Source organism: Vanessa tameamea, chromosome 30, assembly GCF_037043105.1.
Source record: "Vanessa tameamea isolate UH-Manoa-2023 chromosome 30, ilVanTame1 primary haplotype, whole genome shotgun sequence".
Taxonomy (NCBI): domain Eukaryota; kingdom Metazoa; phylum Arthropoda; class Insecta; order Lepidoptera; family Nymphalidae; genus Vanessa; species Vanessa tameamea.
In genome coordinates this window covers 2,838,822-2,862,954 of record NC_087338.1, presented here as the reverse complement: position 1 = coordinate 2,862,954, position 24,133 = coordinate 2,838,822, and the positions used below count along the sequence as shown (strand labels likewise).

Sequence of the window (24,133 nt, the reverse complement as noted above, 5' to 3'; positions counted from 1 at the left end):
GTTTTTTGCCATTTGGCTACGGAACCCTAAAAATTGGCTCGATTACTCCAAATGTCATGTAATATTTTCCAACAAGATATTGTCCGCATTTCTGAATGAATGAATGATTCATCTCTGAATGAATGAGTCTAAGAATGAGCAAGGTATACACCCTTAGACACATAAATAATTAGTTTAATTAATAAAACTTTCTAAATCAAAGTATACTTGACTCAAGTGTACAATATTCTATAAAGCAATCACCGATTTCTTTTTTACGATTCTTCTGAGAATAACTGGTAAAATATTCATTCGTTAGTAGTTCGGCAACATGAAAAACATCTTACCTGAAATTCAAGAAATAATACTAATCCTTTTTATCATCTGTAATGTTGCCTTACCAATATGCGTTATTTATTTATTGATATATAATAAATTGATAATTGATTAATTGATTGAGCCGAGATGGCCCAGTGGTTAGAACGCGTGCATCTTAACCGATGATTTCGGGTTCAAACCCAGGCAGGCACCACTGAATATTCATGTGCTTAATTTGTGTTTATAATTCATCTCGTGCTCGGCGGTGAAGGAAAACATCGTGAGGAAACCTGCATGTGTCTAATTTCAACGAAATTCTGCCACATGTGTATTCCACCAACCCGCATTGGAGCAGCGTGGTAGAATATGCTCAACACCTTCTCCTCAACGGGAGAGGAGGCCTTAGCCCAGCAGTGGGAAATTTACAGGCTGATTATGTTTATGTTTTATGTTTATATAATTAATTTAGCAAAGTTATAAATGCCGAATATATTACTACCTTTAGCAGTGTATTTATTACGATTACTCTGTGTGAGATTGATTGTCTCTGCGTAGTCGAAAGCTGGTGGTTAAAGTTTATCTACGAGTACGTACTCAAAACGTGAGATTGTTTATACAATGATTAGTACGGATTCTATAAAAAATAATCAATATTATCGTAAATATACATGATATTAATGGAAATATATTGTGATGCAACGGTAAGTATCCCTTCTGTGTCAATCATTCCGCGAGCATCACTAACTCTAAAATTGTAAAATAAGTAGGTACTTTCCGTCTGTGGTACCTACGTGAGAGGGGGTGAGGGTGGGTGTTAAGTACCATATGCCTAGGTCTTTTTTTCTATCCCTGATAACATGTATCTAATATCATGATGTTTTTTTCTGGGTAAGACGCAAAATCATTTATGATATTTTCTATGTCTAGGATGATTCATTCCCTTCTTTATACAAAAAAAGTTTCTACATATAGGAGAGAGGAGTTACAGAGATATTAGTATTAATATAAGTTAGCTGTCTAACTTATCTAAGCGCGTGTTTTGCGGAGTCTTCTTGTTCGGTTAGACAATTTAAGTGAAGTTTGAAGATTACTTACAACAGTTTACATAACATTGATTCAAAATATTTCTGTTTCTTACGGTACTGTATGTATTTCAAAAGCTCGTATATATACACACATACACACATAAAATAGTCACTAGGGAGTAGAGGGCGGGGGCAGAAATGAGCATGTTAACATAACACAGTCGGTCGTACACTCCAAGGCGCGTTATTAGATATTTAACATAAAAAAACAACTTTGATATGTGAAGCGATTAAAATTTAAGAGAAAATCATTTGATATATAATCTCCAGTATCAGTAGGTTTCGATAAATGTTGAACTTTTATTTAACCTTGATAAATAAAATTGTAAATATTTACGTTATACAATTGATTACATGGACTTCTGCTGTTTTCTGTACGTGTTTTCAATTGTTTCAATTAAAACCAATTACTCAGGCGCGCAGTATAATTCTGTAAGAACACTTTAGACTGTCGACTCCAAAAACTTGGATTGAAAATATTTATAGAATGACGTATTTTCGACTCCCAAAAATGATGAATTTCCATACAAACATTTAACACCAATTTATGCCCCTAAGGGACGATGAATTTCCAAAAAATCTCTTATCTTATTAACAGAAGCTTATGTTATAATTATAATAGGCAAATTTGTTTTATATATAAAAATACTTTGAGTGTCGACTGTCGCTTGTAAATGTCCAACAGCTGGACTAAGGACCTCTTTTCTTTTGCGGAGATGGTTTGGAGCGAATTCCACCATCTGCTTCAATGCGGTTGGTATATATTTTGTGAAAGCATTACAGACAGACAGACAGAGAGACTTTTTATCTACTGATAGACCCTATATCTAAAGTGTTTTGCATTGGACAATTTTTATATTTCTATAAAAAACAATATGGATATTAACATTTTAACTGTGTTAAATTCTACAGGGCGAATTCCCAGCATCAAAAGAGCGTCCTCTTCCTCTTGGTCACGAGTTCAGCGGCGTGGTCCATGAAGTCGGAAAAGGGTCCATATTCAAAGTGGGCCAGAAAGTTGTCGTCGATCCTAATCGGTGAGATAATTATGTCTGTTTGTTGCAATTGTTAGAACATGTTAATATTAAGTGAATTTTGAAGGCAAGCTTCTGATTTTTTGAATGCCCAATGTGTTTATAATTCATCTCGTGCTGGTGTCGGATGACAATCTATCCTGTACCCTTCATTTGGCGCAGTGTGATGAAATGAGCTCCATTTCTTGTTCCGAGAGGCAGTTAGTCTTCCCCAAAACCTTAGCTTCAGAGGTTATGAAACAGAGGATTGTAAACAAAATCATAACAATAACAGGAAATTTTAAAAATATTGGCAGTCCATATACGAATGCCAATATTCATTTTCAATGCTCTCACCGGCACGGAAACTTTGGCAAACGCTTATTTCATAATGGCAATCGTATATAATTGTTTTAAATAAATATTGCTTATGAGAAACGGTCGAGTGTCAGCGAAATTTTATTCTTCTGGTCCAGATTCCGTACTGGTTAGTTTATATAAAATGTGATCTTTTCTTTTGGCATTAACAATAATAAATTATATATACAGGGCCTGCAATCTTTGCAATTTCTGTCGCGATGGTAACTATCAGTACTGTCTCACCGCTGGTATCAACAGTACCATCGGTATTTGGAGGGACGGTGGTTGGGCGCAATACGTGAACTGCCCCCAGGATCAAGTATATGCGTTACCTGATGGTATTACCACCGAACAAGGTATTTGTGCCAAGAACCTTTTACATTTTAGTTTTCTTTGAAATTTAACGTTTGGATATGGTAAATTAAATTATGAGGTCACGGATTCGCAACGCGTGCAACAAGTGGTTAAAAAAAAAAGTAATTCGTCAATATATCTTCGAAACTATGGAATCTAAAATCAAAATCAAAATTTTCTTTAGTCAAGTCGGCTCATAAATTTGACTTAGCATGTTACACTGTTAAATTAAATGTAAAGCTACGACCGGTTCGGAAAGGAGATTCTACCGATAAGAACCGGCAAGAAACTCAGTAGTTATTGTTCTTAAATTACGGAGTATGAGCAGTCCTCAATTTCACTAACTCATTGGATCGAAGCGCAACCTCCTTCGTGATAATGTACGAAAGTACATAATGAAATGATTTTGCCGAAATTGTTTTAAGAAGATGTTAATTGATCTAATTCGTTGTTAATACAGCTGGTCTTTGCGAGCCATACTCGTGTGTTTCACGCGGATTCGACCGCGCTTCTCCGATCTCCATTGGCAAGAAGATTCTTATCGTCGGAGCTGGTATTATCGGTAAATAATATTTGTACACTATTTTACAACATCGTAATAAATATATTGACTTCCTTAAACTTTGTATAGAGGAAGCTTAACTAAAGATTTCATTCGAAGGAAAAATTCATAGACATTCGAGAGATGAAAGCAAAGAGTTGATTAACTAGATACTCCCTAAATAACATCTAAAAGCCATAAGCAATACTAAAGATAGATTTGTTAATATTGCAATTATCAACGTTAAAAACAATGACGCTGTCAAAAATCATAACTACAAACAGAGACCAGAACTTGGTTAAGCCGTTAAGGTAAACTATTTGACCTTGAGATTTTGATTGATCTGTACTAATATTATAAATTTGAAAGTTTATCTGTTTGTCTGTATATTGTGTATAACCAATAAATTGAATTTCATCAGATTTAAACTATTTTTTTGACAAAGGATACCTTTTGAGCGGATTGTCAAATAGTTCCTGAACTATTTTCCGTTATAAACTGAATTCCAAGGGGGGCCGCGGGTTCAGCTATGTCATGACCACATACTAGGTGGTATTTCTCGTCTGTTTTCATAATAATAATAAAAATAATTTGTCTGAAATCGACCAAACATTTAGTTCGTTACTGAATAAACCACAATGTCGTGACAGAAGGATTTAAATGAAAATATTTTACAGGTAATCTCTGGACAACGACTCTTCACGTTCAAGGTCACAGAGATGTAACCGTGTCCGAGATAAACAAATCTAGACTGGATATTGTCAAAGGTCTAGGTAAGTACTCCAAGCATGTAAATATTCCATTTTGGCTCAGCCACATCTCTTTATAATACTTCTGTAGCTTATTTGATCTATTTGACAGATTTATGGCCGCAGATCGTGAGGTCCTGGTTTAAGCCCCAGGTCAGGCCGATAAATATTCCAATTTTATTTTATTTCTTTTTAAAGTCAAATATCTTTATTCAACGTGGAATTATTCAAGTGATTACACTTGCTTATTGATAGACAAAAATCTACCACCGGTTTGGAAATTAACACCTCGGACTTGAGAAGAATAGGCGAAAGAAACTCAGCGGGATATATATTTTTTTAATTTCATTTTCACAAATATAGTAGTATATACTTTTCTTAGTATGTGGTTAGATCGCAACTGGTTTGAGTAATGTTAATCCAATTCAGCTGACATTTTAAATGATATTCTGATTTTAGTGACAATACGCTCAATTATAATAAATTTGATTAGTTTAAGTACATGAAAGAGCCTTGATGGCCCACACCATCTTAACCTGATGATTCTGGCTTCAAACCCAGGGCAAGCACCATTGAATGCATATGCTTAAATTGTATACATAATTCATCTCGTGGTCGGCGGTGAAGGAAAACGTCGTGAGGAAACCTGTAGTCTGCACGTGGTGGATGATCTGCCACGTGTATCCAACCCACATGTAAGGTCTGAATCTTCTCCTCAAAAGGGAGGGGAGGCCTTCGACTAGTAGGACGTACCAGGCTATTACTTAGTTCAGATAATAAATAAAAGTTCGCTCTGAATAGTTTTGATTTGTAAATAATAAAAGTTACCAAATAAAATTGTGATGTTCTAAGGTACTGGATACAGATTAGTCACACCAGATGTCTTGGCGTCAGAGAACCAACGATATGACGTCATTGTGGATTGCACAGGTAATATTCGCAATATTTATTGATATTTATATGCAGTTTAAATGAAAATCAAAATATACTTTATTCAAGTAGACTTTTATAAGCACTTTTGAATCGTCATTTAACAAACTATATCAAGTGAGGCTACGACCGGTTCGGAATGAAGATTCTACCGAGAAGAACAGGCAAGAAACTCAGTAGTAGTACTCATTTTCAACAATAATTGATGAAAATTAAAAGTTTTTTTAAAATGTTTTAATGATATTTTTTTGTTAGGAATATTTGAATATTATAAAGAGGTAAAATCTCCAGAACCAACGATCCAATTTTAAAATGTTTTCACTTGCAGAAAGATACATTGTTCTTGAGTGCTAGGGAGTAAACTATATTGATATTAGTGTTGCATATCGATAGTCCATTATCGATAGACTATCGATAGTTAAGGTGTTAGGGATAGTATCGATACTCTATCGATAGTATTGTCACGTGCCATTACTAGTATCGATTGTATCGATAGAATTGCAAATGAGCATACTTTTAACCTAAACTCAGCATCAATAGTATCGCTGCTACAGAATTGCCGTAATCAATATTATTGCTCACGGAGAGCTATCGATATCCTGAATAGTTTTCGAGGTCAACTATTGATAGTTATACAACGCTGATTTATATCATAACAATATTTTTTTATTAATAAACTGCACCTGCACGTCTGAAGCCGGCTTTATTAGCGTATCTATTAATGAATAACATATTATATTTATTCAATATGAAAATTAAAATAAATGGTTTTATTTTTCTTAATAACACAATATTCGTTTTCAGGGGTTGGCAAAGTTATGGAAATAAATTTCAAATATCTGAACTATGGTGGCAAATACGTACTGTTCGGATGTTGCCCCCCCACGCATCAGGCTTCGTGAGTATACATATATTAATATATATGTTTTGTAGTTAGTATTCATTGATTTTCATATAGGATAGAGTAGATTTTCTGGAACGAATTTCTTTTACGTTTATAGAAGTGTTAACTCTTAGAAATCGTAACGTAAGGGGTGTTATGTTCCAGGCGAGCATTGCATCTCTTTCTTTATCTCCCTGTCTCTCTTTATTATATACGGATTAATATAAAAAAAAATATATATTTACTGGATTTTTAATAATAAATTTATTTGTTGTCATCTAATTATTGTCAAAGGTTAATTTATTTCTTTGTGTCTGTTATTTAATACATTATGTATAGCGTGACCAATACTTCGTTCCAACCGAGACGGCCCAGTGGTTAGAACGCGTGCATCTTAACCGATGATTTCGGGTTCAACCCAGGCAGAAACCACTAAATTTTCATGTGCTTAATTTGTGTTTATAATTCATCTCGTGCTCGTCGGTGAAGGAAAACATCGTGAGGAAACCTGCATGTGTCTAATTTCAACGAAATTCTGCCACATCTGTATTCCACCAACCCGCATTGGAGCAGCGTGGTGGAATATGCTCCAAAACCTTCTCCGTAAAGGGTGGCCTTAGCCCAGCAGTGGGAAATTACAGGCTGCTAATGTAACCGAGTACCCCACGTTGATTTCTCTATATTATTATTAATTTACATTTAGGCCATAGTTATATACAAATAAAAATTAAAAACCGTCACTGTATATATCATGACCTCGTGCAATGGTGGCAAGAATGTAATCAGCATTTCCCCGTTGAATCGCAGTTCCGATCCCCTGCTGTCACCAGTGGAGGCAATAAGGCGATGTGTTTTACTAATTGAATAAATAATATTCTTCATTGTATTTCTAAAATAGTAAAATATATTTATAAACACAGATAAAATAATTGCATGCACAAAATCGTACTGGCAAATTGCCGTGACGGTATGTGGTCACCATTGCCAGTAACCATGCTTTAAGTATGTCACCAACCTTGGGAACTAAGATGTTATGTCCTTTGTGCCTGTTAAAATGTCTCGTTTATCCTTCGAACTGTAACAACAATATTAAGAATTACAGTTTGACTTGCACAAATGATATCTATCTATTTTATTTTTTTCAGAGTGAACCCATTCGATATCTACAACAAGGAGCTTACGTTGATCGGTGTTAAGATAAACCCGTTCAGCTTCCCAAAGGCCATCGGTTTGTTGAAAGCTATGGGGGATAGGTAGGAAATGCAGTCTATACTAATATTAATTTGCAAAAACTGATTTAAATGTAATATAATATAATAGACAGTTAAAGTCCCAAAGAAGGATATAGGTTTTTTTTTTTAATTCACGCCTCGAGGGGGTACAGTGGGGATGAAAGTATTGACGACCTCCGTGGTCGAGTAGTGTGTACACCGGTTTTCATGGGTACGCCACTCCGAGGTCTCGGGTTCGATTCCCGGCCGAGTCGATGTAGAAAAAGTTCATTAGTTTTCTATGTTGTCTTGGGTCTGGGTGTTTGTGGTACCGTCGTTACTTCTGATTTTCCATAACACAAGTGCTTTAGCTACTTACATTGGGGTCTGAGTAATGTATGTGATGTTGTCCAATATTTAGACAAAACTACTAGAAAATACTGCGATTTGATACTTCTAAATAAGCAGTGTTCATAACTCTGTATTAAAATTTTAAATACTAGCGGAAATATTTAACTGTGTCCGTACTAATATTAATAAGGGGAATGATTTTTGATTTGTTGAATATTTTGTAATTCAATTCAAATTCATCAACCAATCAACCGAAATAAAAAAATATATATTTAGATGTATTTTCGTTTCTATCACGATTTTGGAAAAATACAGCATTGATCACCATTAAATTATCTGTACAACGCAGGATGCAGGATCGATCCTGAGCCCTCTGGCTATTATCGTCCCCCCCTAACAAGTGATTGAAAGCGGTGAATAGGAATATTAGTAATTCCTTAATTGATTTGGGGCATTGCTACTGTTCTTTACAAATAGTACCGCCTGTTGCATTTCTTGCCACTTTTGTTAATCCAAATGTCAAATTTAGTTTTAAGGTATGCAACAAAGAATAAATAAATTGTAACCGAAATGAGGAGCAACATTTTTTTTACCGTTAAGCATCACTGTTGTCTTTTACGCTGACATTCGAATAAATACTTTAGAACGTGGTCCAAGTTATGGGCCACGAGAAGTCGTTTGATGTGTATGTGTTTATATTATTCGAATTCGTCATTAATGAAATACTTTTAGGTAGTTAACCAATAAATAATATTTCTATTTTTTTCTATTTATGATTTGTATTCGTGCGAAGACGGAATGATGTCTCTAGTAAATCGTAAAATTGTAAAAAAATCATCAAAGAAGTTTAAAAATGTATAAAGGTCAATGCCCTCTTCTTAGCAATCTTTGTAAGAGAGAAATAGATTTTAAAAAAATATATTTTTTTCTATTTTTACAGGTATCTGAACTATGATAGATTGGGAGTCAAAACGTACCCCCTCTCCGCATACGAGGAAGCGTTAAAAGATTTAAAAACGGGACACATCTCAAAAGCCGTGTTCAAGATTGAATAGACATTGTACAAAATTATTTTGGTTAATAAATAATTGATATAAATGTATATTTTGTTTTTAATTCAATAACCATTGAGAAAAACTTAGTAAATACGTTTGTTTATAATTACCGGTCGCACAGTGGTCGAAGTTCGATCATAATTTATTGAGTCTGCTTTAATCAATTCGGTAAGAAATAAGGACTGTAAAATATATGTTCAACATCGAAAATAGTCCAATTCGAGATGTGTTCGAGCTGGTCCAAAGTGTGTGGAATTTGTGGTAACATTGATGGAAATTGTCTGTACTAAACAGACGTGTATTTTTTTTGTCTATGTTTTATGGTGTGTATATATTATACATAGTTTCAAGTAATACAACCTACTGAAATTAAATGTTAATGTCCCATTGTTAGGGTAAGTCTTCTATTGTTTTTTTGTTGAGATACTTTAAGCAAAACGCTGCTTCAATGCGGTTTCGTCGATACGTGATAGATTTTCATTCGACACATGCATGTTTCCTCACGATGTTTTCTTTCAGAACGACATTAATTATAAACACCAATTAACTTGCGAAAATTCACTGGTGCTTTCGTGTTTATACATTTTTTGAAGAGAAAACACACTATTTTTTTGGAGTCTGTTCCTTTCCTGTTCTGCGCAAAACACCTCACAACAGCTTGGGATATACATACAGACATTAATATTTCTTTTTATATAAATGATTTTGTAAGAATATGTGATATCTACACATTACATTGGTACAAGGAACAAACATAAACTACTCCTGTTACTCGACTGTTTAAAGTCAGTAACTGCTTTGTGGGGCAATGTATACGGTTTTATTGGATCCCAGAAAGCGTTCAAAATGTCTCTGTTGCCGAATTCAACAACAATGTTAAAGACGCTCCTGGGGCGAAAGTCTATATACATTTAATAGGTTCATGATTAATAGCACACCTTGCGAATGAAACGATCGTCTCCTGGCTATTTATTTGTGATGTTAAATTGACCAAAAATAAATTGACAAAAAAATCCATTGTGTTTCTTTCGCCGGTTCTTCTCGTCAGATTATTTTCGTTTCCAAACCGGTGGTAGAGTTTAAATTTACAATCAATCAGTACAGAGTAATGCTTCTATATTGAATAAATACATGCTATTTATTAAGAGGAAGATTATTATATATCTTAAGCGTAAATTAACAACTAAGGGAACACGATAAACATTGATCACAAACATAATTTTATTACAGCAATTAATATTGTGCTTGATAAGATAAATCATTTTCACATAATCATTACTAAAGTATTCATACATAAGTACCGATAATTTTAATTATATAATAACTTCGAAGTGTATTTTGACAGAAATGTCAATAAACATGTTCTCCTGACCACACCTCCAAGGGACCGCAGACATAAGTATTTAGTACTAATCTCAACGCTTTTTTTAGAAAAAGAGTCTTAACGAAATAAATAGATCCACAGACAGACGGACAAAGTGATCTTGTAAGGGTTTATTTTTCTTTGTAAATAAATGTTTATTGAATGAATGTTTCTATTTCTAATGAATGTTTCTATTTCTAATTCATGCGATCGCGAAGAGACTAGTGAGTTGTTCTGTGCGAAGGTTCCTGATGAAAAAACATTTCTCCTAATATGATTGTCTTTCAATACAGTTTTATGTAGTAGTATTATATAAGTAATTTACAAAATAACACGGGCGAAGTCGTGATTTTAATAACTTTGACACGTTTATTTTAGTTACTTCTAGTGCGATTCTATCTAAATATTTATGATCTAAGTATGAACTATTCAACAGAACAATGTTAGCAATTTATTTAATATCTATAAACAAATTAAGCTTTTAACTGCGGATCAACTTTGAATTGATTTGTTAGTTTTAGACAACAAATCGTGTATATGAATGCATTATGAACAGTACGTACCTACTGAATAATATAATAATTATGGTAGGGTGACACTGATTCTAGAACGGACATTAGAAGTTTAGTAAATCCAAACTCATTTCGATTAGATGTAAATACTTTTATTTTAACACAATAGGTTCAATCGGCACAATTATCCAAGTCTTAAAATCAATCATCTTTAATTTTAAGATAACCCCGTTGAGCTCGAAGTCTGACCACCGTTTTTCTTCCTTTGTTTTTCCAGCTCCTCCTGTCACCTCACAATGTGTCCGGTCATCCCATAGGTCAGCCGAGCTCGATCGTGATTGGCCGAATTTTCAACCAGCCAACCACGATGTAACAATGTTACCATCTCTAAATTAGAATAGCATAAATAATAATCATCACAGAAGCTAGATATAAGGTCACAGATCTCCAAGTTCATGGTTAAAAAATTATAATCAGTAACAGTCCATCTGGAAGATGGTTGCGAGGAGGCTGGACGCTACGGGAGTACACTCCCGTTTGGCACATAAAGCCATCGGTCCTGCGACCCTCTCCTTTCACTCTTTGTGGTCGTGTCTGATTTGCCATCCCCTGGGTTTTGTGAGTGAGGGTTTAGAGTGCACGTATGTTTGCGCACATACTTATGCTGTATAATATATCCAACGTTGGTTGGAGATTCGATGCAGTGAAGAATCGATCACCACGACATCATTATCATCACGAATTGCTCATAATTCATCTTAAACACCACATTTTTTTTTATGGATATTAAATTTTTACGTTAAATACTTTATATTTTTAAGTACGAGTTCCGTCTTTGTCCATGTTATTTCTTAAATTACTATTAGGTAGGTGTCCATAAAACCTTCACATTGAAGGAAAAATATTCGAGGGGAAATTCATGTTTTTAATTCCTTATAATTAAAAGTTTTATCAAAATGGGATAAATGGTTTTTTATTAAGACAAGATGATCCATGCGGATTCGTCCGTGTTTAACATTACCGTTCCGCTCTCGTAGATCATAGCGTGGTATTATGTTGTCTATAACCTTTCTCAATAAATGGCCTGTTTAACTTAAACAACTTTTCTTTTAATTTGGACTATAACGGTTAAAATGGTTCAATGTTTAGCACGTGTTCTACCTAACCGATGATTGCTGGTCGAAACTCATACCATTGAATTTTCATGTGTCTTAATTTGTGTTTTTGATTTTATTTTTTATTTTTATTTATTTATTTTCGGGAAACAAACAGTACAATAGAACAGTAATATGAAAAAACAATAAAATAATACATAAACCAATCAAGTTTCCACTGATATCTATTACAAATTAGAAGCAGAAATTAATAAGGACTAGAATATTTATTTAAAGATATAAAAAAATAATTACAAAAACAAAAATCAATTAATATTAGTAATTAATTAAAATTAAAACATTAAAAAAAAAAAATATTAATTGCATAAGACAAAATTAACATTCATTGATTTAACAATTCATTAATGTTCTTTTTATAACTTAAAAGGGAACATGAAAATATATCTATAATACTAAATTTTTTATTATTCATTAATTCAACTCATACTTGGTAGTGAAGGAAAGAATTGTGGGAAAACCAGCATGTGTCGAATTTCAATGAAATTCTGCCACATGTGTATCCACCAAACCACATTAAACCACGTGGTGGTATAAGCTTCAAACCATCTCACGTCGGGACATTTACAGTTACTTTATATTATTACATCCTGCAATTAGCGTGTTCAAACAGACAGACTCAACATCTTTATATACATAGATTGTTTGTACTCGATCCTAATTGGAATTGCATGGACACAATAGTTTAATTGCGTAATGCTATTTACATTATGTCTCCCACAGTTTCATTCCGATAAAGTGCATCCAAGGAACCGGACAGTACTCGGTGAGTTGACTTAGTTTTACCTTTGCCTTACATTTTAAAAAAAAAGTTATGATATTTTGTTTTAGTAATTTAAATTTCGAATCCTCGACATTGCGTTTTGCCGCGTTTTTATTTTTATTATGATTTATGAATGAAGCAACCGAACCAAAGTATAAATACGGAATTTTATAATTTTCAAATTAATATGTAATAATTGTATTCAAGGTTATTTTTACAATTACCGTCCAACTTTTATGAAATGAAATTCAATTTTGCAACAGGTCAATTACGTCGTACGTCACTTTTTTTTTTTTTTTTGTTAAATCGTTGCCTTTTTTTCTTTTTATAATCTATTATTAACAAATAATAGATAATTATAAAAAAAATAAGATATGTCTTAAAGTATGAAGGAAAAATTATTCAAAACAGATAGAATGTTATTTTATATACTTTTATGTGAAACCCTACTTAAAATGAAGCGTCATTGTAATTATTATATAAGCCTTATTTGTATATATGACGTATTTATTTTATTGACAATACTTATATAATGGTGTTATATATAGGACATAGCAATTAATATATTACTAGTGGGTGTCCCGCGAATCTTCTCATTTATTCGTTTATTTTGATTTCATTTCATTGTTAATTGCAAGTCACTCATCTAAATTTGGCGCCAAATTGATTAAAACTCTTTTGAATTAAATCTTTAATATCAAATAGTAGACATTAGTTCAGTTAGTATTGGAGTATACTCTAACAAAAGAAATTCTTTGTTAATTCGTAACAATTTAGCAATATGCCATCAAGAATCATCTTCAATTTTCTGCACATCTACGCCTGGAGCTCTTCAAAATGAGACCATAACCGATTTTTTATGTGCAGGTATCTTCCTATATAGCTAATTCCTTCCTATATTAATATATAATATATGTTAAATAAAACATATTAATACGACAACAGCTTAAGGCATTATTGAACCTGTGTTTTTAATATATAGATCTTTTCACTCAAGATGAACCCTAGGTTTAATTATCAGAGTGTATTAACAAATATAATCACATAAAATTGATACACGCCGATTTTAATTAACGTGGAGAACCGCGGCGCGTGAGTGAGAAAGATACCCTACATGATTGAATTCTACCATATTGATGATGTTAAGTTGGTGAGCCGAGATGGGCCAGTGGTTAGAACGCGTGCATCTTAACCGATGATTTCGGGTTCAAACCCAGGCAGGCACCACTGAATTTTCATGTGCTTAATTTGTGTTTATAATTCATCTCGTGCTCGGCGGTGAAGGAAAAAATCGTGAGGAAACCTGCATGTGTCTAATTTTAACGAAATTCTGCCACATGTGTATTCCACCAACCCGCATTGGAGCAGCGTGGTGGAATATGCTCCATACCTTCTCCTCAACGGGAGAGGAGGCCTTAGCCCAGCAGTGGGAAATTTACAGGCTGATTATGTTATGTTTTTATGATGATGTTAAATTGTTACCTTTGTCATATAAATAGTTATAGGGCTCCATAAAATTAAAAAAAAAATCCATATCGAAGGAGGTTTTTATGGGCATTTTGGAAACGTCATTTAACAAAATTAATTTAAATTAAAAGGTAAAAAGCATTACTTTTGGAATGTAAATTCTATAGAAGATAACGTACGAAAACTCAGTATTTACTCATTTCATAAATTTTAAAATATACATATAGTGAATATTTAAAATTGAATAAATGTATCCTGTATGAGAAATGAAAATCAACAAAAACTAACGCCGCCATCTTTGTTTCACCGATATAACATTGTACGTTGTAATAAATCTTATAAATTATTATTTTGTTGATATAAATATATTTAAAAGTAAAATACTTCATTAGTAAATGTAAAATGGTCAAAATGTGAATTCAAATACTCATTCCCAGGCAGTTGTACTAACTTTGTTAAGTCGAAAATTTGGTGTTACAAATTTTTGTCCACTCGTTTTTATACAATGTTTGAATCTGTTTTAATCAAACAATTACAATTTTGCTGTATGATACTTGAATTAAATGTCGGTTCAGACAGCTTGCATGTTTGTGGATTTAGTAATTGACCGATTAAAATCGACGTGTGTGAACGCGGCTTTATAAATATAGATATTCATTGTCTCTGCTACTGTTGCCAATAAATATCTCGTACATACGCCAATTTTTTGACAGAAGATAAAATGAATTGAAACTTCTTTTTAGGACCTATAAATTAACCCTTTTTTCGAAACTGCCAGTAACAGCCTAGTTAGGTACTACTAAAACATATGTGTTTTATGTATTTTAATTGAAGATAATTATGTATTATATTATGTAATATTGTCTATAATTATATTTAGTACTCGTTTTATAAACGGTGAATGAATAAACAATGTTAACAAGAGTGATATAGTAAGTATGTTCGGATACATGTACCAGAATTAATTATAGACTTATGTCGAACAATGTCAAAGAATAATAATTTATCAATATAAAAACTCTTTTGTGAAGATAAAGTAAAACTATAAACGAATATTTTGAATAGAACATGTTCGCTTAAATAATATTAAGATTTAACATGCTAACTGTTCCACGGGTAAGCAAAAGTTGTTTTTCTCTTGGTTTTTGAGCGTATTCCAATAAATTGTTCTTAGGAGGATAAACTTTTGGCAGAATTTCATAACTCTTATAGGTGTGTGGTCTCAAGATGTTTTCCTTCACCACTATATATGTGGCGAGGAAAGTAAGTATTGCTTAACCAAATTCTAAGCCCTCATTGTTAAAACTTACACGCTCTAGTCCAGTGGATAAAGAGTCACTTCAGCTTTATTGTATACTTGACATTTAAATTACAGATAAACAAAAATGAAAGCTGTTGTCTTTGACGGTAAAAGCCTCACTCTAAAATACGATGAAAACTATCCAATGCCCACCATTGTGAACGACACAGACGTCATCGTTAAAGTTGAATACTCTGGAGTTTGTGGAACCGACTTGCATATCATTCAGGTAAGTTGCCAAAATCTAAATATACTTGAAAAAAATACTGAAAGTTACATTATAAACGCTGCATGATTATAAATAAAATATTGGCCTATAATTGACAACTATCTAGAGGTGAGGTTTAAATTAAAAATTCATATAATAATCGAACGAAAACACAAAATATACACAGCACTAATGTTGCACAATACTGTTATTAAGCTCGTCGAAGACACGAACACGAGATTTACCCTACCAAAAAGTACCCGACACGGCTTGAGAAATTTCACTTCAATATATCTTGATTTGATTGAAATAAACAAAGTTAATAAAGGAAAGGAGTTTTTTACACAGTTTTGACAGTCATCGACAGATTCTCCAAGTCTAAAATAAATAAAATATTAATAGTCGATAATATTTAGGCTCGGCTAGAATGTCGAACTTATATTTGGTGGTAGGGCTTCGTGCAGGGCAGTCTGAAAGGGGGCAGAACAATCGTTATATACTACAGCCAAACAGGATTGCTTAGTATTGTCATGTTGCGGCTTGAAAAGCGACTGAGCCAATGTAACTTTTGGCACAAGCGACATCATAGCTTCCAATGTTGGTGGCGCATTGGGGATGTAAGGAATGGTTAATATTTCTTACGGTGCCAATGTCAATGGCCCCTTTAAACCTTGTGGCTTATTTCCACGTCCAGCTATATTATAAAAAAAAACCTTCAAAGTACTTTTAATTGGTGTTAGCGTCTTAATGTAATGTACAGCAATGTTAATTGTATTATACAGGGTGAATTTCCAGCTTCAAAGGAACGTCCACTTCCTCTTGGTCATGAATTCAGCGGCGTGGTCCATCAAGTGGGGAGACGGTCCATATTCAAAGTGGGCCAGAAAGTTGTCGTCGATCCTAATCGGTGAGTTATGCGAGTCCGTATGGGTACTAACCACTCATATTCTACCGTTAAGCAGTTTTGCTGTGTTTCGGTTTCAAGGTTGAATAAACCAGTGTACTACAGTCACGAGGCATATTCGTCGCCTGGATGTAACGGATGATTAACAATTCTCGCAGTGACATCTATGGGTTAAATCTCAGCAACCCTCTATTTGTCAAACAACTTTCAATCCGTAGCCCATTTGCCAGCCTCGTCTGGTCAATATTTTCATCAAAAAATAGTACAAATTCTAACAACTGTCATATCTACGAATATTATTTTCCTCAGTGCGTGTAACCTTTGCAATTTCTGTCGTGATGGTAAATATCAATACTGCCTAACCGGCGGCAAAGATACTATCATCGGTATATGGCGAGACGGTGGCTGGGCGCAGTACGTGAGGTGCCCTGAGGATCAGGTATTTGCGCTGCCTGAAGGAATGACGACTGAGCAAGGTGGGTTATTATTTTAGTTGTCGTTAACGAAATGGTATTATAATGATCAATAATTTGGTCTGTGGCGAATATTTTTATTACCAATATATTTATGATAATATAATGTTTATACAGAAGAATATACAAAAGTATTCCATAAAAGCTGATATACACACTATTAATACAAGAAATAAGAATAAACTTGTAACCCCTACTTTCCGTTTGCATACCGTTTATTGAAGTTGATATTTTAATTTTATTACTACTAATATTATGATCGTTTCAGGTGGTCTCTGCGAGCCGTATTCATGTATCACCCATGGTTTCGATCGTGTCTCCCCCCTCCCTGTGGGCACGAAGATTTTGATCATCGGCGCTGGAATTATTGGTAATTAATAGATAATTATAATAAATAAACCATATGACTTAAGTACGTAAATAAGAGTAACTATTGACTTAGTTGTCGTGTAAAATGACGATTCAAAAGTTCTTGTAAGAGCCTACTCGAATAAAGATAATTTTTTTATTTGCTGAGATTCTTTCTTCGTCTCGGGTCAGACGTGTTTGTTTCCGAACCTGTGGTAGATTTTTGACTATCAATAATCAAACGAAACGCTTCGATATTGAATAAATATTTTTGAGTTTGATTCTGATATTACATATTTTCTTGACCAATCGTAACAATTAAACAGAGATTTTATTATTCTATAAAATTGGCATTTTGGCACCACAGCTTCTACTTAAATACAATTAAAAAAAAACATTATCATTCGTATAAGTTATTAGAAAAAATGATGTTTTTTTTTGTCTTAAGGTAATCTCTGGATAACGACTCTTCATGTTCAAGGCCACAGGGATGTAACCGTGTCCGAGATGAACAAATCAAGACTTGATATTGTCAAGGGTTTAAGTAAGTACAGTAGTAATAAAATATACAAATATAAATACCGTTGTCCTAAGAGTAAGTGACACCTTCAAAAGTCCCATTGCTGGGATTCCTCCTCTGCTTTTGGGAAGAAGAAACACGCTGCTCCAATGCGTTATGGGTACGCATGTGGAAGATTTTTATCCAACATTATGTGGATTGATTTCCACGCCGTTTTCCTTCAAAACCGTAGTACCTTTGAAATGCAATGGAGCTTGCCTGGTCTGTCTCACTCCAACTACCTGTCTATAAGAACCAGAAGAAGATATACCACATGTTAATATTTTTGTTAGTGTTGTGTTAGTTAGTTGTTAGTCTAGTATGTTAGTTTTGTGACATAAAATTATATATTTTTGTTGTGCAATTGATATTAGTGAAAAATATAGCGTTTTGTGACACCCGATGATACATTGATGTTACACTAACCATGTATTTTTGACAACTTGTGAAACAGAGAATCATTTGTACTTCTTGCAATACTGTTGGGTATATTCGCTCGTCTCTTCTTCATAAAATAAATAAAATACATCATGTTTGTATGTTTTTGTGCTGTAGCGCAACCGAGTGCTTTTAATCGTATATTAGGAATCGACGACGATTATCATCCAACTACCAAGATCAGTTAGGACAAAATGATCTTGGTAGTTAGTTAACCAGACTGGAACAGATATTGATGCATTTCTGTTGTAACTCATTGTTAAATTGGTCATGAATTCCCTTTAAATTTCGCGTTTATTCAAAAGATTTATATGACAGGTTTTGTTTGACGCCAAAATGATGAAACCTCTTTTAAATTAAATTTTTAATATCAAATAGTATACATTAGTTCCGTTAGTATTGGAGTTTGTCGAAAAAAAAATTACTTTAATTTTGTTTACGTTATTAATTTTTTTCTTATACATCCAAAGCACCGCTCTTAACCGGCCAGTAACTTTTTTCAAAAGAAATTATTTGTAACTTAAGTAAAATGCCATCGGAATCCTCTTTAATTTTCTGCACATCTACGGCTGGAGCTCTTCAAAATGAGACTATAACAGATTTTTTTATGTGCAGCTATCGACCCATAATCACTGGGACAAAAATCGGCTCACGCTTTTAATATATACGATTAGGAAACGACGGTTATCATCTATCTACCAAGATCAGCTAAGATAAAATGATTTTAGTGGTTACCTCAACCAGAGGAGAACTGATATTTGTACATTTCTGATAAAATGGGCCTTGAGAGCATTGCATCCAATATTATTAATCTTAATGTTTATAAAAAATGGTTAGGTACTTATTTGAGTATATGATTTTTTTTCAGACACAGGCTACAGGTTAATCACACCGGATGTTCTGGGTGTCGAAAAACAACTCTATGACGTAATTGTCGATTGCACAGGTAAATAAACTACCACGGAGAACAATCTCAAGATGTGCAACAGTTTTTTCACTCTCGTGATCCAATGGGCCGGCAAATCCAACACGACTTGAACGGGTTCCGGCACAGGTGGTTCTGATGCACCGGAGTGAACACTTTCACCTTGCAGACTCCTGGCTGTTACCGACCGAGAACTTTTGGATAGATAACCCATATCTTTTATATATTTTGACTATTTTAGAAACGATAGCCACAATCGCTAACTGACTTTGTCTAGGCTGGTCTTATATGCTCCTCGATTGATTTCGTACGGGTTCAATGAGAATTTTATTTATTTATAAAACACACAAATATGTTATCAACCATCGGTCCAGGCGTTTTGGAGGTTCATAGACTTGCATACATACTAATTATATATTTGTATATATATGAATATTTTAAGGTTTTTTTGGTATATGTTTCAGGGGTTGGTAAAGTTATGGAAATAAGTTTCAAATATCTGAACTATGGTGGCAAATACATACTGTTCGGATGTTGCCCCCCCACGCATCAGGCTTCGTGAGTATTCATATAATAAAAAATGAAGTGATTATTAACCTATGATTAGTAACTGTGATTTACTTAGCGATAGGGCAAGCCCTATAAGCTTAGGCAGTGGGTACCCACTCGTCATATATTCCACCGCCAAGCAGCTACGCTAAGGTTTGTTGTGTTCACGTTTGAAGGGTGAGTGAACAAGTGTACACTATAGGCACGAGAGAAATAACATCTTAGTTCCGAAGCTTGGTGGCGCATTGCTGATATCCTCTTCCTAGTCGTTTCCTAATTACTGAGGGTCGTGACCATCATGCGTGTGGCTCTCATGTTCACTTCCCACCACTTTCCAGAAGGCATTCCTATCCTGTGCCATTCGTAGGTAAGCCTGGGCACTGGATCCTGTAGATGCCTTTACTGTGTCTATCCACCGGGACGTCGCTCTTCCTCTACCTCTCTTCCCCTCCACGTGGCCATTATAAGTTTTTCCAGGCTGTCCTCCTGCCTAGCCATATTGCCGATATAAGGAATGTTTAATATTTCTTACAGCGTAAATGTCTATGGGCAGTGGCACCACTTACCATCAAATGGCCTATTAGCAAGTCTAACTACCGATACCTTAAAAAAAGACATCAATAATGTAGTTTTCTACAATATTATCCCTGAGTGTTATAGGACACACATTCAATTGATATCATATTTTTTTAGTAGAAAATTGCACCGCGAAGTCGGCCATGATTTCTTACAAATACATTTTTATTAGTATCTCGTTTATACAGATGTTGTATATAATGTTATTATATAATACATATTTATTAAAGATCTTTTTTATTTAAATTTATAAATAAATACAATGAATAACAAACTGACAAAGAGCAAGTCGGTATTAAAACTTTATTTTCTATTATATTTTTATATATACTTACCAAATTTATATATGATGATCTAGAATCAAACCCAGAGGATTATTAATATTATTATTATTTATACATATCTTATATATATATAGTAACATTGATCACTTTGATAGAATCAGTAATAATAATTGTATGTGCACGAGACGAAAGGATAAGTTTATAACACCAAGTTTCCGTCTCCGCAAAGTCAATAAATCCTTCTTGGGACAAGGGATCCGTTTCTATAATAAAATTATAATAATAATGTTTATTTCATCAATAACCAACAGAGTATAATAACATCACAAAGGTTGACTTCTTCTTTTGAGTGCCATGAGCTCCCGTGCCAGAAGAAGTCGCTCTTCCTTAACACACATACTTTAATTCAAAGTTATAAGATGAAACAAGTTTAGAATTACAAAAATACTAATGAAAAAAGATAACGGTAGTAATGCGCGCGCGCGTGTGTGTGTAAGCGTGCGTGCGTGTGTGTCTGTGTGTGTGTGTGTGTGTGTGAGTATGTATTTAAATTTCGCGTTAAATGTTCCTGTGTAAATTCCGCAGATATTTTTAACTTTGCCGTTTCGAATCATTTGTAAAAAATACATTGGTAAAGAAGGCATTCAATAGAAGATTATACAGATGATAAAAAAGCGTGGAGCTAATACTTGTCGACTTCCAGCCAGTATGTATTATATACATATATCATTGTTTTTGACTAACATGAGTTTGTATTTTTAGATGTTGAAAAAAGAGTAACTACTGAGTTACTTGCCGGTTATTCTCAATCTGCATTCCAAGTCAGTTGTAGCTTCACTTAATATAGTTTGTTAAATGACGATTCAAAAGTGCTTTTAAAATCCTACTTGAATAAAGTATATTTTGGTATATTTTAGGTTTATCATTCACAAACCACACATTATATTGGTCGTGAAACAGGCCCCGAAGCGCGTACCATGCCGTAATTATTTGCAACAATGCAATGCAAAACGCTCTTTTTAAGTAATAAACATTAATTGAACGTAATATTTCAGGTTAAACCCATTCGACATCTACAGCAAGGAGCTGACGTTGATCGGCGTTAAGATAAACCCGTTCAGCTTCCCAAAGGCCATCGGTTTGTTGAAAGCTATGGGGGATAGGTAGGTTGTATTGTAATCCCGAACTTGGTACCAACGTGTACACTACAATGACTACGTGAAAAAAATCCAAGAAGAGAATTAGTTGTGAACATGGTTGATTGACTTATGGCGGAATAATATGAAATATGGAAGGATTTTCAAGGTTGACCAAGAGTTACACCAAGACTAGCTTTCGATATGATTAGATAGAGGAATTAATTGGCTAACTTCAGTGACAGACGTACTTCTTATTCACACTTTTGTATTTCATTGGGACCGCAAAGAGTTCATTGACATGACCATAGAGGGTACTATACTACTATACAGGTACAAGAGACGTCATATTTGAGTTCCAAAAGATATGGCCTATTGGCAATGTAGGAGTTGGTTATTTCCTCCAGGGTCAAGTCCATGGTCGTCATGATTACTTACTATTAGGTGGCACATATGCCAACACAAATTAAAATGAAAAACAAATTTATCCACCAAACTCTGAGCTGCCCCAGATATTTTTTTGAAATAAAACCCAACATATTTAACGCAAAACCCTGGGCCTGAACCTAGGAACCTATAAGTTAGCCATTAGATCAACGAAGTACAAATCACAACTATACTACGAATATTTTGTTTATATTTTTCCAGGTATCTCAACTATGAAAAGTTGGGCATAAAAACGTACCCTTTGTCGTCCTATCAAGATGCGTTAAACGATTTGAAGACGGGGAAAATATCGAAGGCTGTTTTCAAAATCGAGTGATCAACTTACGTTTAGCGCAATCTACGTTTTATTCGGTGGAGCTAGGTTCGGGTCAAAATAGATAAAAGAATGTTTAGCAATAATTCGCATAGAGCTGGAAATAGGAACAGATAGGTAAACAAATGGTATATCAATGATATCGTCGCTGATCCCTCGTCTGTAACAGCCTTTTAAATGTTCCATTGTAGGGCTAAGTCCTCTCTTTTGAGGAGGAGGTTTGGAGTTTGATTTTGCTTGCCTTGGTTTAAATCCGCAATCATCGGTTAAGATGCATTTTAACCCTGGCCTTCTCTGCTAAGTCGAATTCTCGCATTTTTCTCGCAAACGGAGCCGTGATGGTCCATTGTTGACAAGACGTGGATAAGAATTTGCCACGTATATCCTCTACCTCTATCCAACCAGCATATTCCACCATGTTACTCCAATGCAGATTATTAGAGCAGCGTGGTGGAGTAAGCTGGATGGATAGAGGTGGATATACGTGGCAGATTTGGATTAGAGGCTATTGTCCAGCAGTGGGACGTTAACAGGCTGTTACTTCACTTTTACTTTCGTAAACGGTGTGTCATCAAAAAAATAAGTAAGACAAAATTAATATGTCATACAATTATCTATAAAAAATATCCATTAACTCTTCTTCTAAGAACCACCATTCCAGAAATAGTAGTACACGAGAATTGTACCAATTTCCAGCTCTATGCGAATCATTGTAAACTGTAATTACAATATTGAAAAATTAATAATATAAATATTGTGTATCGGTTAACAGCTATCGAGTTCTTAACAAAACTTAGCAGCTCTTAACAAAACAATTTTATACGAGTATTAATAATAATAATTTTTTTTTTTATTTATAATACTAAAACTGTATACATATCATTACAGGACATGGGTGTCCTGATTCGATATTACAGCACGTTTATTAACAATATTTAAAGTAAGTCTCCACGTCATATATGATATAGTCCAAGTGGCTGTAGTTGTGAGCTCACTCAGGCTGCAGTAAAACAAATCCACCTTGTCGGCTATGACGTTGAGGGCAACGTGCGCGTCAGTGGCGCCTCCTTGAGCAACTTGGTTCGTCCGTTGGGATAATAACGCTGGGATCATCTCTGTACAATCCCGTAAAATTAAAAATCATAGATGTAAATGATGTATATATTTGCTGTCCCGCTCGCACTGATTACAACCATTGCTTTTCTTAGAACCGATCGATACTTAGTGTGTGATAAAGTCAGAAAGAAAGAATTGCAAGTGTTTTAGGACCAAGTTACTTTTGAAAATCGATTTTATAAATAAGAATCGTTGCCGATGTTAGCCGATGCGAAATATTTATTCTGAAGTGCTGATTCTAAAAACTGTATCTGCAAATTGTGATTAATCTCACCGGTCAACTTAAATCGCGTATGATCTTTTATTTATTATAAAAATGTGTGTTAATTTATGAATTAAATAAAAAATAAACTAACTGTTTTCTTTATTTGCTTTAAATATCAACTTTGTTTTGATTGTTAAATCTATTTAAATGATATATTTGAGTTAAAAATCGACACAGGAATGTATA

At 34.1% G+C, this 24,133-nt stretch overlaps 2 protein-coding genes across 3 annotated transcripts in view; both read left to right on the top strand.

Moving 5' to 3' along the window:
• LOC113391566 (D-altritol 5-dehydrogenase-like) overlaps positions 1-8,870 on the top strand; it is a 55,108-nt gene extending 46,238 nt beyond the window's left edge. For both annotated transcript variants that reach the window (XM_064220002.1, XM_026627559.2), the window contains exons 3-10: positions 2,295-2,419; positions 2,945-3,111; positions 3,570-3,671; positions 4,328-4,423; positions 5,252-5,329; positions 6,134-6,227; positions 7,358-7,465; positions 8,715-8,870. In XM_064220002.1, coding sequence (XP_064076072.1) covers positions 2,295-2,419; positions 2,945-3,111; positions 3,570-3,671; positions 4,328-4,423; positions 5,252-5,329; positions 6,134-6,227; positions 7,358-7,465; positions 8,715-8,829 — 885 coding nt within the window. In that variant the 3' untranslated portion in view covers positions 8,830-8,870. The remainder of the gene's footprint in view (positions 1-2,294; positions 2,420-2,944; positions 3,112-3,569; positions 3,672-4,327; positions 4,424-5,251; positions 5,330-6,133; positions 6,228-7,357; positions 7,466-8,714) is intronic.
• A 3,708-nt stretch (positions 8,871-12,578) lies between these two features.
• Positions 12,579-22,976, top strand: LOC113391567 (uncharacterized). The gene is made up of 10 exons (XM_026627560.2): positions 12,579-12,642; positions 15,482-15,635; positions 16,397-16,521; positions 16,828-16,994; positions 17,260-17,361; positions 17,788-17,883; positions 19,205-19,282; positions 19,726-19,819; positions 21,726-21,833; positions 22,455-22,976. The coding sequence occupies exons 2-10, from the start codon at positions 15,492-15,494 to the stop codon at positions 22,567-22,569; spliced, it is 1,029 nt and encodes a 342-aa protein (XP_026483345.2). The 5' UTR covers positions 12,579-12,642; positions 15,482-15,491; the 3' UTR covers positions 22,570-22,976.
• Positions 22,977-24,133: the final 1,157 nt, after the last annotated feature.